Source organism: Leptopilina boulardi, unplaced genomic scaffold, assembly GCF_019393585.1.
Source record: "Leptopilina boulardi isolate dan_hultmark-lab unplaced genomic scaffold, ZJU_Lbou_2.1 LbouV2_297, whole genome shotgun sequence".
NCBI classification, from domain to species: Eukaryota; Metazoa; Arthropoda; class Insecta; order Hymenoptera; family Figitidae; genus Leptopilina; species Leptopilina boulardi.
The window spans coordinates 326,250-342,734 of NW_026137859.1; the positions used below are offsets into that span (position 1 = coordinate 326,250).

Sequence of the window (16,485 nt, forward strand, 5' to 3'; positions counted from 1 at the left end):
CAAAGATGTTAAAAAAAGTATGGTTATGTAACCAACTACAACCAAAATGTTACTCCGTACAATCTGGATAGTAACTGATAGAATCTAGATAGCTGTCCGTATATGTAAGATAAAATATGATATCTGGTACTATCTAGATAGTACTTCGTACCATCTATTACTCTCCGTATGTTCCGTATGTAATTTGCCCGCTTTTATAGTAATTGTAATTTTCAATAAATTATAATTATTTATTTATAATTGATAAATAAAACAATAAAATTACCCTGGCGGATTTGATTTAGCTAAATTCGATAAGCTATCTAGCTTATCCACAAGTTTTTCAAAGAAAATGCCGAGCATTAAATTCGTCATTAGGGTATTAAATTAGCCCTTAATTTTCAAATAGGTTTTATCCAGATCAGACAATGTGGACAAGCCAGGTTAACGGACCTATTTTTAACAGTGTACGGTCCCACAGCCATAAGACACATACAGACTCGTCCAAATCAATCGACTCCAAAACTAGTCGCGACTGTGTGAGGGTTAACCCTACACAGCCGTCTGCACACCAGCCTCGAAGTCAATTTACTTCACTTCCAACGATACATTAACTAAGGAGCTGGATCCAAGAACCGACACATCGCTAGACCGCACGCGCTCATCCCAGTCAGGTAGCAGTGAACGGCTCTAGGTAACACACTGCTACCCGACTGTGATGAGCGCATACGTTCGAGCGATGTGTCGGTTCTTCGATCCAGCCTATCAATTCGCTGTGTTGTCACTAAAGTAGGCCAGCGCGAACGTTAAGGAAGAATATTTAAAAAAAAAATGTTAATTCTTATGTCACTGAGCTACTCTCTAAAACTGAATCAGTGGAATTTGACTGAGAATTAGTGGGTCTATTCTCGCGATTTTATTCAGTGAATTTTCACTGAAAATCAGTTTAAAATGACTGAAATATCAGTCATTTCCAATTAAAAAAATCAATGAAAAATGACTGATATTTTAGTCATTTTTAACTGATTTTCAGTGAAATTTCACTGATTGAAATCGCGAGAATAGACGCAATGAGTCTCAGTCAAATTTCACTGATCTTCAGTGGAATTTTACTGATTTAGATTTAGAGAGTAGGCTAGCGCGAACGTTAAAGAACGATATTTTTTTTAAATTCTTTTGTCACTGAGGTAGGCCAACGCGAACGTTAAAGGATTAGAAATTTTTTTTTAAATTACAATACTGTATAATGAAATTCAATATTCAGATTTGCACTTTGGTAAATAATAATTTTGAAAAATCGTGTTGTCCCTATACAATTTTAGGCCGCTTCCAGAATGGAGACGCAAACGAATCCCAATGCTAAACGAATGGGGTTGCGTTTTCGTCTCCATTCTGGAAGCGGCCTAAATATAATGCCTTTCAAGTGTAGAAGCGCGTACGTAAAAGAAGAAGCTTTAGTGATTAAAAGTCTAAAATATCACGTCCACGGTGTAAGACTAAGATCACACTGTGGTCGCGTTACTAGCACACCCATGACTGCTAATATTTTAAACCAGTTGACATAACCTGAAAGAAACATTTGTACACGATGATACACATGAAAGTAAAAACGAATGATAAAATACCTACTACTTCTGAATTATTTAATGTAAAATAATCACGGTGGGTCTGAATAAATTTCAACCCAAAAGTGCTTGAGTATCAAAATTTCTTCCTGATTTCTTTTCTAGGATGTCTCCTGATAACTTTGAGCCCAAAAAAGAAAAAATCGCTTGGGCCCTTTTTGAAAAAACTCATTTTTTCGATATTTTGAAAATATCACTAAACATATTTTTTAAGAAAAGGGATAATAGTAAGGTTATTAAAGTTTTAAATCATTTAAATTAACATAAATGAAAAGTCCCTAGGTGCTGAATTCCTTGCAACAAATAAAATCCACAAAAAAACCGTGTAAAATGTGTTAAAAAGTCAGTTTTTTGAAAATTACTCTCTTCCATTGCATTTTAACCAGTTAAGGCCAGGTCCAAGTGGTGTCAGCTGTTCCATTGAAACTTCAAAGGAACAGCTGACTCGACTTGGACCTGGCCTTAAAGACCTATACGTAAATTAAAGCTTATAAAATTTTCTATAAATTAAAAAAAAATTGATCGAATTATCTTTAAAACTGTTGGAGTTAAAATTTCCAAACAAAAAATAATAATTTCAGATTTTGTGAAATAACTAGTTTCCAGTAAATCTAAAAATACTTCTACTTTGAAACAATTAAAGTTGACATAATTTTGAGGAAATCAAAAAAAAAAAAAAAAATAGCCTTCCAGCTTAATTAGAAGCGAAGTTATGACCGTCTGAAAATTACTCTCTTTCGTTTTATTAATTTTTATTTCTATAAGATCAACTATTTTAAATTTGATTAATTTGGACAATGTTAGTTATAAAATCAGTAATATTAAGTTAATCAAATTAGAAAATAAGAAATATATTATTATTATGAACAAACAACTTTTAAACAATCTTAACAAAAATAGTCTTCATTCGTTCTATGGTTCTATGGTTTCTGAAAAAAGTGGATCGCCTCTCACTGCTGGTGTATGATCCCAGAACCTTCTTATTGCCGGTAAGATGCTCTACCAATTGAGCTACAGAGAGACCCGATTCCACTCAATTCAGAAACCATGCACACGACTTTTCAACGTCAATATTAACAACTTTAGAAAATATCTAGTGAGGATGGTAATTTTGTTTTGAATTTAATATTGTAGTTACGATGGTAAATTAAAATTACCATCCTCACTAGGTAAAATAATATGATTCAACTTTGGAATTTTGTTATATATAGTAAGACTAATCTTTAACGTAAATTTCAGCCTAAAATATTTGTTAGTTTACGAGATTTGCAATAATAACAAAAAATTTTAAACTGCTATATTTTCCGTTCTAATAATCGGATTGAGGTCTACTTTTTTTTAAAATGTCAAGGAAAATGAGAGTAAATGCAAGTTTAACTTATTTAATTTTAATAATTTACGAGTATAAACAATTGCGATTTCTGCTAGTTGACGTGCAGACGACATTGCGCACGCAGCATTCTCACGTAGTCAATTTAGTCCACGAATCACGTCAGCTGGTTACAAGAGAATGCTGCGTGCGCAATGTCGTCTGCACGTCAACTAGCAGAAATCGCAATTGTTTATACTCGTAAATTATTAAAATTAAATAAGTTAAACTTGCATTTACAATTGGATTCCTTTGGAACATTAAAGAAAACACTGGTAAGATCATTTTAGCGTTTAAGTGATTGAATTTTAGATTGTCGCATGAAATTTATTCAATTATTATTTAATAATTTTTTTAATTGTAAAATTATAAAAAATTGTTCTGAAAGAGATTTATTCCTCTCATTTTCCTTGACATTTTAAAAAAAAGTAGACCTCAATCCGATTATTAGAACGGAAAATATAGCAGTTTAAAATTTTTTGTTATTATTGCAAATCTCGTAAACTAACAAATATTTTAGGCTGAAATTTACGTTAAAGATTAGTCTTACTATATATAACAAAATTCTAAAGTTTCATTGCAATCGGTTAACCTACTCCGAAAAAGTCAAAATCTCACCTGGAATCGCACTTATGTACACGTCAATACGATAGTAACATAATACCTACTACAAAAACTTGGTAGTGAATAACAACATTCAACCCCCATAACAAAAGGATATCCATAGGATATCCATATCAATGGTCGATATCCTAGAATGGTCCCCAGGATATCCAAACCGCTGGTCTGTGGGACATCAACAGGACATCCATAGGATATCCCTAAGACATCCACAAAATATCTATTGGATATTATATCGCAGGATATCCATGGAATATCCTCAGGATGTCCGTGGGATATTCTTAGGATATTCACGGGATATTTAATATTTCAACATATATTTTTAAAGGTTAAAATTGTTAAGCTAATATAATGAATAATAATATAATAAAACATAAATCTTATGAGCTTCTAATTTATTTTAAATGAAGATTTGAAAAGCATTTTTCAAAGTTTTTAAATAAACTCATGGACTTAATGTATAATTAATATTAATAGTTATTCGTTATTTGCGGGGAAGAATTTATATTGTTTAAAGCCAATTTATTTTCTGACAATATTAAGCATATGAATAAAGGAATGAATCACGAATGAGAAAAAAATTAGTTAATAATTTTTCAAATTAAACAACTTTCTCGAAAAACAAGTTGCATTTTATTTTATTTATATAAAATTTAATTCACAGAATATTCTCACTCGTAGTCTCATAATGACTTTAAAAACAGTATCCTGAGAATATCTTCTTGACATCCAGAAGATATACTGAGAATATCCTGAAAATATCTGTGGGATATCCTGACGATATCTATGGGATACCTATCTGGAGGACATTTATGAAAGTCGATAGAGATATCCAGAAGATATCCTCAGATGTCCAAAGGATATACAAACCGCCGATTTTTTGGATATCCTTAAGAGATCCTTTTGATATCCATAGGATATCTGCGGAATATTATCAATATATCCCAAGATATCTTGTGTTATTAGGGAATAACAATATTCACTTCAATAAAAAATATCTACTGAAAAATCAGTGATTATGTTCTACTGATTAAGTTCAGTGACTTTACTGATTTTTTAGTAAAAGAAAAAAAAGTCACTGTTTGACCAGTGAATATTACTTTTACTGATTGAAATAGTAAAAATTCCACTGATTCAAATTAAAAGAGAATTGATAATAGAATGAGAAATCAGACGCGCGTTATTTTCTCTATAGTATTATATTTTTTACTATATTATCTATCTATTTTTATTTATATAGTTATTAACTATATGCCCTGTCAGACATCATACAAAAAGGTTTTTCACCATATAATAAAATGAGAAACTGCTCACTATTTAGATAGAATATTAAAAAAAAATAAACATGATACTCGCTTGACAGGTGAATAATAAGCAAATGCACTTTTAGTAAGATAAATAACAATAGATGATTTTGATTATTATTCTTACAGAATAAACTGAGTACTGTCAAACATGGTTTTTAAATTGAATAAAATATTATACACAAACCTTAGGTAAATCGCGAATGTGATTTGCATCAAGCAGAAGCTCTTCCAAGCTTCGTGTGTACCTAAGAATGTCATCAGGAACATTTGGTAGAGAGCAATGCCGCTTGTCAACATATTCTACCTGCCTGTTACACCCTTTAAAAATCGGAATGCAACGAAACATAATTATTGTACTCTAAACACGTCCATTCACAATTAAACGCAACTTATTTTATAATTCACGAACGGTATTTTATGATATACGCACATTCTTCACAAAAAAAACAGTAACAAAAACTTTTATAAATAAACCTTCATTTTTCTTCCAATATACACCTTTAACACTAAATTAATTTTAATTACATTTACGTGCACACCGTAAAAAAAAAATGTCGCTCGTGTACATGTCAGTAGTAGGATAACAAGTAATCATAAGTATAAATACATGCAACCACCCTATCTCGACTGAACTTTTGGATTCTGTAATATAAAGCTGCTTTTACAATGAAGATACAAAGTCTGATTCCACACTTAGGGCGCCGTCACATGACAGTGTGAGACGCCGGCGTAAAGCGGAAAGCATGAGAACGGAAGAAATGAACATATCTAGGCCTTTCTCCAATAGGATCCTAAACTCTTGCGTTGCGTATGCATTGCGTCGGTTGCTATTGGCAACCAATGCTAAAATCAACGCGTCAGTCACGCAACGCAAAAGTTTAGGTTCCTATTGGAGAAAGGCCTTCTAAGGCCTACGGAAGCGCCTACAAGTCACCAGCGAACTATTTTGTTCGCGTCACATTTTTAGCTGTGAAACCGAGGAACGCGTTCGATGGTTTCGCTGTTTCCTTGTTTTTGAGTGACGATAAAGGCGCTTGTATACCTCACCGATCCCGAGTATACTTCTGTCGTGTACCATTGGAGTAAAAGAGACAAAAAGATATTTCCGTCTCTTTTACTCCAATGATACACGACGCAAGTATACTCGGGATGGGTGAGGTATACAAGCGCCTTAAGGCTGCAGTCCCATGGCAGCGTTTTGCGTTGCGTTTTGTCACTAGACCGTGAGTGTAAACATAGCAAACATATATCTGCATCTCCTTTAAGGCCTTTCTCCAATAGGAACCTAAACTTTTGCGTTGCGTGACTGACGCGTTGATTTTAGCATTGGTTGCCAATAGCAACCGACGCAATGCATACGCAACGCAAGAGTTTAGGATCCTATTGGAGAAAGGCCTTTACACTCAGGGTCTAGTGACAAAACGCAACGCAAAACGCTGCCATGGGACTACAGCCTAAAACACACTGTACGATTCGATAGTTCGATGGTTCTCTGGTTTTACTTAGTTCTATCGTTATCGAAGTCTAAATTTTGTATTAAAAAAATAAATTTAAATTTAAAAACCGAAATATAATAATATATTTAAATTATATATTTGAGATATATCAGATATCTTATAATGTGTGCCTAAAAAATTATTTTATTTAAAAATAATAGTACAAAATATTATTTTGAAGTAAGTTGATTTGTTTGCATTTTATATTTGTACAATACTATTAATATTTTGTACTATTATTTTTAAATAAAATAATTTTTTAGGCACACATTATAAGATATCTGATATATCTCAAATATATAATTTAAATATATTATTATATTTCGGTTTTTAAATTAAAATTTATTTTTTTAATACAAAATTTAGACTTCGATAACGATAGAACTAAGTAAAACCAGAGAACCATCGAACTATCGAACCGTATAGTGTGTTTTATCGTCACTCAAAAACAAGGAAACAGCGAAACCATCGAACGCGTTCAGGCCTGAGCAGAATAGAAACGTAACCGGAATCGTAATCGCAAACGCAACCGGAAGAATGAGTTAGAGAAGGACAAACAATATGTCTATCCTTCTCTAATTCATTCTTCCGGTTGCGTTTGGGATTACGATTCCGGTTACATTCCTATTCTGCGTTGGCCTTTCCTCGGTTTCACAGCTAAAAATGTGACGCGAACAAGATAGTTCGCTGGTGACTCGTAGGCGCTTCCGTACTCTCCAGAATGGAGCTAAACGCAACGCATCCCCATTTGCTTAGCATTGCGATGCGTCGCGTCTGCGTTGCGTTTAGGCCTTTCTCCAATAGGATCTTAAACTCTTGCGTTGCGTATGCATTGCGTCGGTTGCTATTGGCAACCAATGCTAAACTTTTGCGTTGCGTGACTGACGCGTTGATTTTAGCATTGGTTGCCAATAGCAACCGACGCAATGCATACGCAACGCAAGAGTTTAGGATCCTATTGGAGAAAGGCCTTTTAGCTCCATTCTGGAGAGGGCCAACTTGTGTGTTCTTTACGACAAGAACATTGAAACATCGATTTTCTGTATGCTATACATGAAACAAGCATAAGTTGGTTTCGCCTCGTTACGAGGTGGCGCGTAGAAGCTTCCGTACTTTTGTACGGAAGCCCTAACGGCTCACCAGCGTCTCAGACGCAAGTGGCGATATTTCGTACCACTAGTGGGACGGAGTTCGTCCAACTACTGGTAAGAGTTGTTCACTTTAGGCTTAATGCTGATTCTAAACTTACCTAAAACTGCGCGAGAAATCCGCATTTGCGTTACGTTTTTTATATATATAGATATAGTTGAATATGGGAAGCGTGACGGAAAAGCGGACCGCTCGCTCAGTTTTCGGTGAGTGTAGAATCATCATAAGGCCTGAGCAGAATAGAAATATAACCGGAATCGTAAACGCAACCGAAAGAATGAGTTAAGCAGCGTCTACAATAAGCGCGTCGAAAGTGGACGCGAACGTGGACGTGCTGACGTCACAATGTTATTCAAATGGGTGACGTCAGCACGTCCACGTTCGCGTCCACGTCCGACGCGCTCAAACGCGCTTATTGTAGACGCTGCTTTAGAGAAGGACAAACAATATGTCTATCCTTCTCTAACTCATTCTTCCGGTTACGTTTGCGATACGATTCCGGTTACGTTTCAATTCTGCTGAGGCCTTTATACGGAAGCTTCTATGCGCCATTACTAAGCACTCACTCGCATTACGAGGCACATATCTACGGAAGCCTGTACGGCTCACGAGCGTCTCGGACGCAAGTGGCGGTGTTTTGTACCACAAGTGGCACGAAGTCCGTCCAACTTGTGGCAAGTTCGTTAGTTCGTGCCACTTGTGGAAAGTGAATTTTTTGAAGGGTCATTCACAAATATGACAATTCCGTTGGATCCTGTTGCCGTACGTCTATTTCGTCAGTGCTTTTCATTTCAAATATAATTTCATCCTGGCAAGTCCGTTTAATGTTTTTGAATAAAAATGAATTTGTTATTTTTTAATTGAAAATACATGTAAAAGATTACATTTCAGTGTAAACAAATGATATTGACATCTTTATTAATCTTAAATATTCATAAAAATATACTTTTGATTTTAAAAAAAAAAACCTCTTCATGTATTTTAAATTAAAAAATGACAACATAACCAAAAAATCTTATTTTTATTCTAAACTAAGAAAAATTAAAAAAACTAAGAAAAAACTTCCGCTTAACTCTTAGTGGAATCCTTAGTTTATTAATATGTATATTTACGTTTGGAAGGAGTATTTATGTGTGAACTATAAAAAGTTTGTTCGATGACATTTACTAATATGCTAATATTACTAATATTTTATAAAATTCATTTCTTCTTCTTCACATGAAATAGAAATGAAAAGCACTGACGAAATAGACGGCAACAGGATCCAACGAAATTGTCATATTTGTGAATGACCCTTCAAAAAATCCACTTTCCACAAGTGGCACGGAGTCTGTCCAACAAGTGAGTGGCACGAAGTCCGTCCAACTTGTGGCAAGTTCGTTAGGGTACGGTCACACGACTTTTGGAAAAACCATTCTTGTCTTTCTCTCTCCTATTACAGACGCATAAGTTTGTCTCACTCTGCATTTTCCGTCTTTGGGAAATGTAAGAAAATGCAGAGTGAGACAATCTTATGCCTCTGTCTTAGGAGAGAGAAAGACATGAATGGTTTTTCCAAAAGTCGTGTGACCGTACCTTTAGTTCGTGCCACTTGTTGGACAGACTCCGTGCCATTTGTGGAAAGTGGATTTTTTGAAGGATCATTCACAAATATGACAATTCCGTTGGTTCCTGTTGCCGTCTATTTCGTCAGGGCTTTTCATTTCTATTTCATGTGAAGAAGAAGAAATGAATTTTATAAGATATTAGTAATATTAGCATATTAGTAAATGTCATCGAACAAACTTTTTATAGTTCACACATAAATACTCCTTCCAAACGTTAATATATACATATTAATAAACTAATTTGTTTACACTGAAATGTAATCTTTTACGTGTATTTTCAATTAAAAAATAACAAATTCATTTTTATTCAAAAACACTAAACGGATTTGCCCGGATGAAATTATATTTGAAATGAAAAGCACTGACGAAATAGACGGCAACAGGATCCATTGGAATTGTCATATTTGTGAATGACCCTTCAAAAAATCCACTTTCCACAAGTGGCACGAACTAAAGGCCTAAGCAGAATAAATTCTTGAACGGGAAGGCAAACGTAAACGGAAACGTAAGAATGTGTAAGAGAAGGATAGCAAATATCTTTATTCTTCTCTCACTCATTCTTACGTTTCCGTTCACGATTGCGTTCCCGTTCAAGAATCTATTCTGCTTAGGCCTTCACGAACTTGCCACAAGTTGGACGGACTTCGTGCCACTTGTGGTACAAAACACCGCCACTTGCGTCCGAGACGCTCGTGAGCCGTACAGGCTTCCGTAGATTCGAGGTGTGACGTCAGAGGCCTGGAGGGACAACAAACAGACAACACAATGTTATTCTCATGGGGAAGAAAATTAGTTTCCACTTTCATCAATTTTATTCATACTTTAAACATGGAAAACGCTTTTTGACATATATAATAAAATTAAGATGACTGTTGATAATTAATTTTGTTATATATTTGATTTAATTGCATTGATAGATTCTCTAAATTCGTGATAAAATATAAATTTTGAGGTTAGGGGTGTTTGTTTACCAACTTGAAATCTGTTACTGCTGCGGTAATTCCCACTTAAAATATATATTTTATATCTTTTTTAATAACGTGCATACTGGATATTGTTTAATAATGTTGTTAAAATATAAAATGTGATTAGTAAATAAACACCCCTAACCTCAAAATTTATATTTTATCACGAATTTAGAGAATCTATTAATGCAATTGAATCAAAAATATATAACAAAATTAATTATCAACACACATTTTAATTTTATTATATATGTCAAGAAGCGTTTTCTATGTTTAAAATATGAATGAAATTGATGAAAGTGGAAACCACGATGTAAGAATAAGGAGTCTTCACTTTGAAGGAAAAATGTCCCCAAATCTGGTAAAAGCATTCCGGAAAATTAGAATAGTCGGAGGTGGCGTTCGTAACGGGAAAAACCTTAAACTATTGATTTCCCTAATGAAATAGTCGTCTGCTATTTTTGAAAAGTATATTATAAAATCACATAATTCCATATTTTTGAAAAATTAAGTAATTGAATAAATAGTAAATGTTAAATATGAAATATTATTTGTATTTAAAAAGACATTTACAAATTAATTAATTTTATTAATTTTAATGAAGTTCTTTAAAAATTCACTAACTTTAAACTTCTTTTTAATACACATTCTTTAACAATCAATTTTTTTTTACAGTACGACGAAAGTTCGAAAGGTAGTTTAATAATTATACCTTTCCAATGGTATATTATTTTTTTTGGACAAGATAATTTTCCTACAGGTGATTTTAAGTAACGTCACACTTCGAAAATGTGTTTTTTTAGAATCAGCAAAATTGCACGGAGGAAAAAAAATATCCAAAAATATGTTTTTCTTACTTAAAAAACACCTATTAATAAAAAAAAATGTTTCGTACGATTGGCAATTTCACTGTAAACTAGTGTGATTTATGACAATTTGAAGAGTTTTTAAAATGTTTTAAATTATTGAATTTTACTTAAATATGATTAAAAACATTTTTATTACATTTACTTTTACAAAGAATTTTAATAATTTTAAAAATAATTGAATTTTGGAAAAGTCATATATTCGAAAGATTCTTAGATCGAATTAATTCAATTTTAAGAGATTTTTATTGGAAACTTTTTTTACAATTAAATAGCTACAGATTACTGTAAAAAGAAAAAAAAATTGATTGTTAAAGAATTTGTATTAAAAAGAAGTTTAAAGTTAGTGAATTTTTAAAGAACTTCATTAAAATTAATAAAATTAATTAATTTGTAAATGACTTTTTAAATACAAATAATATTTCATATTTAACATTTACTATTTATTCAATTACTTAATTTTTCAAAAATATGGAATTATGTGATTTTATAATATACTTTTCAAAAATAGCACACGACTTTCATTAACGAAATCAATAGTTTAAGGTTTTTCCCGTTATGAACGCCACCTGCGACTATTTTAATTTTCCGGAATACTTTTACCAGATTTGGGGACATTTTTCCTCCAATCCACGCATGGAGTGAAGACTCCTTAAGGCCAATGCACAATAGCTTCGCGAAAGACGTTCGCAAACGTGACATATGAGTTAGAATAGGACAGAAATATATTCGTATCCTTTTCTATCTCATGCATCTCGTTCGCGAACGACTTTCCCGAACCTATTGTGCGTTGGCCTTTATTCTTACTTCCTGGTGGAAACACATTTTTTTCCCCATAAAGGTGCTTATATACCTCAAATTTCGATCAGATGAACATTATTTCTGGACCGTGAAAATGCGTGAAAAGTCATTTTCACGGCGGGTATTTTTGAATTGTTTTAAACAAAAAATGTTTTTTTAAGAAATATAATATTAAATAATTGTTTTAATATGTAAGAACACTTTAAAATAGTGATAGAAAAATGATTTGATTAAAAAATTTAGCAAATTTTGCTTTAAAACGTTTTCTGCTACAAGAAAGTGTAAAATGACGATGTTTGTGAAATGGTTTGTACAGTGTACATGTGTACATGTTTCTTTCAGTTATTCGAAACAATTAGTAGAATTTAAATTTATTTGATAAACATTTCAACTTACTGATTTATTTTCAGCACTCATTATTTATTACAAGTTAAAAAGAAACGACATAACATAAACAAAACTCTGAGAGACACTCACAAGGAAGAAGCACTGTACAAACCATTTCACAAACATCGTCATTTTACACTTTCTTGTAGCAGAAAACGTTTTAAAGCAAAATTTGCTAAATTTTTTAATCAAATCATCTCTCTATCACTATTTTAAAGTGTTCTTACATATTAAAACAATTATTTAATATTATATTTCTTAAAAAAACATTTTTTGTTTAAAACAATTCAAAAATACCCGCCGTGAAAATGACTTTTCACGCATTTTTACGGTCCAGAAATAATATTCATCTGATCGAAATTTGAGGTATATAAGCACCTTAAGAATAACATTGTTTCGTTTGTTTGTTGTCCCTCCAGGCCTTTGACGTCATATCTTGAACTCGAAATATTTCGATGAACTGACAGCCTAATGCGTGCCTCGTAGTGTGCTCCGTATCCGTATCCTACGGAAGCTTTGACGACGCTTATTATTTGTTTTGATTGCAAACCCAGTATAATTATTTTATTGTTATTACCGTGTTTAAAAAAAAATGGACATCAAATGTAAAATTATCTGATATACTTAATCAAACAATATTTATATTCTTGATAGAATTTATTAAACAACTGGATTTTAAATGTGCTTTCGTTTTATTAGTTTAAGGTTAATGTATGATCGTTTTGTTAAAAACAAAATAAAATAATTATTTCTGAAAATTTGATATTTATTCTGTCATATTATATACATTCTGCTGATATAAATTATTTACAAAGAAAATATTAAAAAATAGAGAAATATGTTACTGATGAAAAGTTTCAAGATAAAGTTGACTTTTAATACGTTAAATAAAAAATAACAATATTTATCAAGTTTTAAATAATAACAATATATGTATATTTAACAACATTTAAACATAAAGAAATGGAATTATTATTTGATTTTTAACTTGTAATTTATGTTTAATGTAGAAATGTTTGTTTGAGAAATTGACGTGTACGCGTCTCTCTTTAAATAAATCAAATTTATACGACCTAAAGAAACTATTTCTTTTTAAGATAACCTTTCAAACATCGATATTCATATTTATGTAGAAACGAATTAAAATTTTAAGACTTAAACAAACGGATAAACATAAACATTTTTGCACTTATTATTATTTAATCACTATAAATAATATTCTATCGATAATGTTAACCAGTATATAAAAATCTATTTATGCTTATAAATTAATTTTTATTAAATTGTTCTGTTACATTTAATGTCATTTCATTTATTAAAACACGGTAATAACAATAAAATAATTATACTGGGTTTGCAATCAAAACAAATAAGCATCGTCAAAGCTTCCGTAGGATACGGATACGGAGCACACCACGAGGCACGCACGAGTGGGTCGATTCAATCGTACCTCGTAACGCCAGTGAGTTAGTAATTTAGGTTGGTTGGTTATGTTTAATTCGGAAACGGCCTTTAAGGCCTTTCTCCAATAGGAACCTAAACTTTTGCGTTGCGTGACTGACGCGTTGATTTTAGCATTGGTTGCCAATAGCAACCGACGCAATGCATACGCAACGCAAGAGTTTAGGATCCTATTGGAGAAAGGCCTTTAAAGGCCTTTCTCCAATATGTTCCTAAATGTTTGCGTTGCGTGACTGATGCGTTGTTTCGCAAGCGCAGTGACGTCATCAAAGCATTGATACCAATCGCGAACAAAAAGTTTGGTTTATGTTCCTCTTATCCCTTTTTTCCAACTTTACAATTTTTAATGCAAATTTTTCTCGACGGCTTTTAGAAATTTTAATTATTTAATATTTATAATTAAAAAATTCACTTTCTTAAAATCATAAACTAAACTTTTTGTTCGCGATTGGTATCAATGTTTTGATGACGTCACTGCGCTTGCGAACCAACACGTCAGTCACGCAACGCAAACATTTAGGAACATATTGGAGAAAGGCCTTAAGGCCTGAGCAGAATAGAAACGTAACCGAAATAGTCATCACAAACACATCCGGAAAAATGAGTTAGAGGAGTATAAATAAATTATTTGTCCTTCTCTAACTTATTCTCCGGTTGCGTTAACGATTACGATTCCGGTTACGGATCTCCTATCTCTTACGTTCTCATGCTTTGAGGGAGAGTCCAGAATACGGGTTGACGCGTTGATAGCGACGCGTCGATCTTATGGGACATCAATGGGAGAGAAAAAGATAGAATGATACGTCGACGTTCAGAAACTACTTATTCTGGACTCTTCAGTAATGGGAGAGACAAAAATAGATGATTCGTTGACGTTCAGAAACCACTTATTCTGGACTCTCCCTTAGTTTTTAATCCGACGTTTCACGCTGTCATGGGACGGCGCCTTAAAGTCAATTAGAAGTTTATGTTAGAAAAAGACAAACAATATGTCTATCCTTTTCTAACTCACTCTTCTGGTTGCTTTTACGACGGTTACGTGTACCACAAGTGGCACGAAGTCCGTCCAACTTGTGGCAAGTTCGTTAGTTCGTGCCACTTATTGGACAGACTCCATGCCACTTGTGGAAAGTGGATTTTTTGAAGGGTCATTCACAAATATGACAATTCCGTTGGATCCTGTTGCCGTACGTCTATTTCGTCAGTGCTTTTCATTTCAAATATAATTTCATCCGGGCAAGTCCGTTTAATGTTTTTGAATAAAAATGAATTTGTTATTTTTTAATTGAAAATACATGTAAAAGATTACATTTCAGTGTAAACAAATGATATTGACATCTTCATTAATCTTAAATATTCATAAAAATATACTTTTGATTTTAAAAAATAAAATCCTCTTCATGTATTTTAAATTAAAAAATGACAACATAACCAAAAAATCTTATTTTTATTCTAAACTAAGAAAAATTAAAAAAACTATGAAAAAACTTCCGCCTAATTCTTAGTGGAATCCTTAGTTTATTAATATGTATATTTACGTTTGGAAAGAGTATTTATGTGTGAACTATAAAAAGTTTGTTCGATGACATTTACTAATATGCTAATATTACTAATATCTCATAAAATTCATTTCTTCTTCTTCACATGAAATTGAAATGAAAAGCACTGACGAAATAGATAGCAACAGGATCCAACGGAATTGTCATATTTGTGAATGACCCTTCAAAAAATCCACTTTCCACAAGTGGCACGAACTAACGAACTTGCCACAAGTTGGACGGACTTCGTGCCACTTGCGTCCGAGACGCTCGTGAGCCGTACAGGCTTCCGTAGAGAGAGGGCTCATTCTTGTATTCTCCTCAAGAAGACTAGAATAAGGAGGTCTAACTCAGGTAGTGGGGGTATGGTAAGTATACGTATGAAATTGGTAGTTGCAGTAGGCGGATTTTCGAGAAGGGCAGAATTGTGCGGTAGACTTCTGCGCATACCAATAAGGTTATTCAAGTTGGGTGTGGGAAAGCCAAGATGGATGATTGCTGGTGCACAAAATCCGGCCTATCAGCCTATCAGCATTCATTCCCACGAGAAATACGTGGAAATGTGTGCTGATAGACCGGATGTTTGTGCACCAGCTTGGCTTTCCCCCACCCAACTTGAATAACCTTATACATACAAGTTTCAGTAATAAGGTCACGGAGCATTTACACCTTTGGTAAAAAAATTTTTTATTTTTGAATTTTCCGAAATACACAAACCTGATTGGTTGTTCACAATCTGATTGATAATGGACAACCAATCAGATCTTTGCATTTCCGAAAATCAAAATAAAAAATTTTTTTTACCAAAGGTGTAAATGCTCTATTATTCTTGACAAGGCAACAAAAATGTATATGTATTGGTGTGCGCAGAAGTCTACCGCACACTCTGCCTTTCGGCCTACCTCGAAAACCAATTCTTTACGTATCCCCACTACCTGAGTTAGACCTCCTTATTCTAGTCTTCTTGATTCTCCTCTTTGTCGGTACAGGTCCGTTAGAAAATATTTAACAGTATGTATACGTGAACATGACATAACACAGTTAACAGTAAACTTTTGGAACGTATTGTATTACGCCTGCGCAGTTTAGCAAGAGAAGGAGAGGAATACAAAAATCTGCCCTCTCTCTCTGCTCGCGACCATTAGGGTACGGTCACACGACTTTTGGAAAAACCATTCTTGTCTTTCTCTCTCCTATTACAAATGCCTAAGTTTGTCTCACTCTGCATTTTCCGTCTTTGGGAAATGTAAGAAAATGCAGAGTGTGACAATCTTATGCCTCTGTCTTAGGAGAGAGAAAGACAAGAATGGTTTT

At 33.2% G+C, this 16,485-nt stretch overlaps 1 protein-coding gene across 5 annotated transcripts in view; it reads right to left on the reverse strand.

Moving 5' to 3' along the window:
- Positions 1-5,538, reverse strand: part of LOC127282312 (protein lap4) — a 132,788-nt gene extending 127,250 nt beyond the window's left edge. For all 5 annotated transcript variants that reach the window (XM_051306481.1, XM_051306480.1, XM_051306482.1 and 2 more), the window contains exon 1: positions 5,086-5,538. In XM_051306481.1, coding sequence (XP_051162438.1) covers positions 5,086-5,247 — 162 coding nt within the window. In that variant the 5' untranslated portion in view covers positions 5,248-5,538. The remainder of the gene's footprint in view (positions 1-5,085) is intronic.
- Between the last annotated feature and the right edge of the window lie 10,947 nt (positions 5,539-16,485).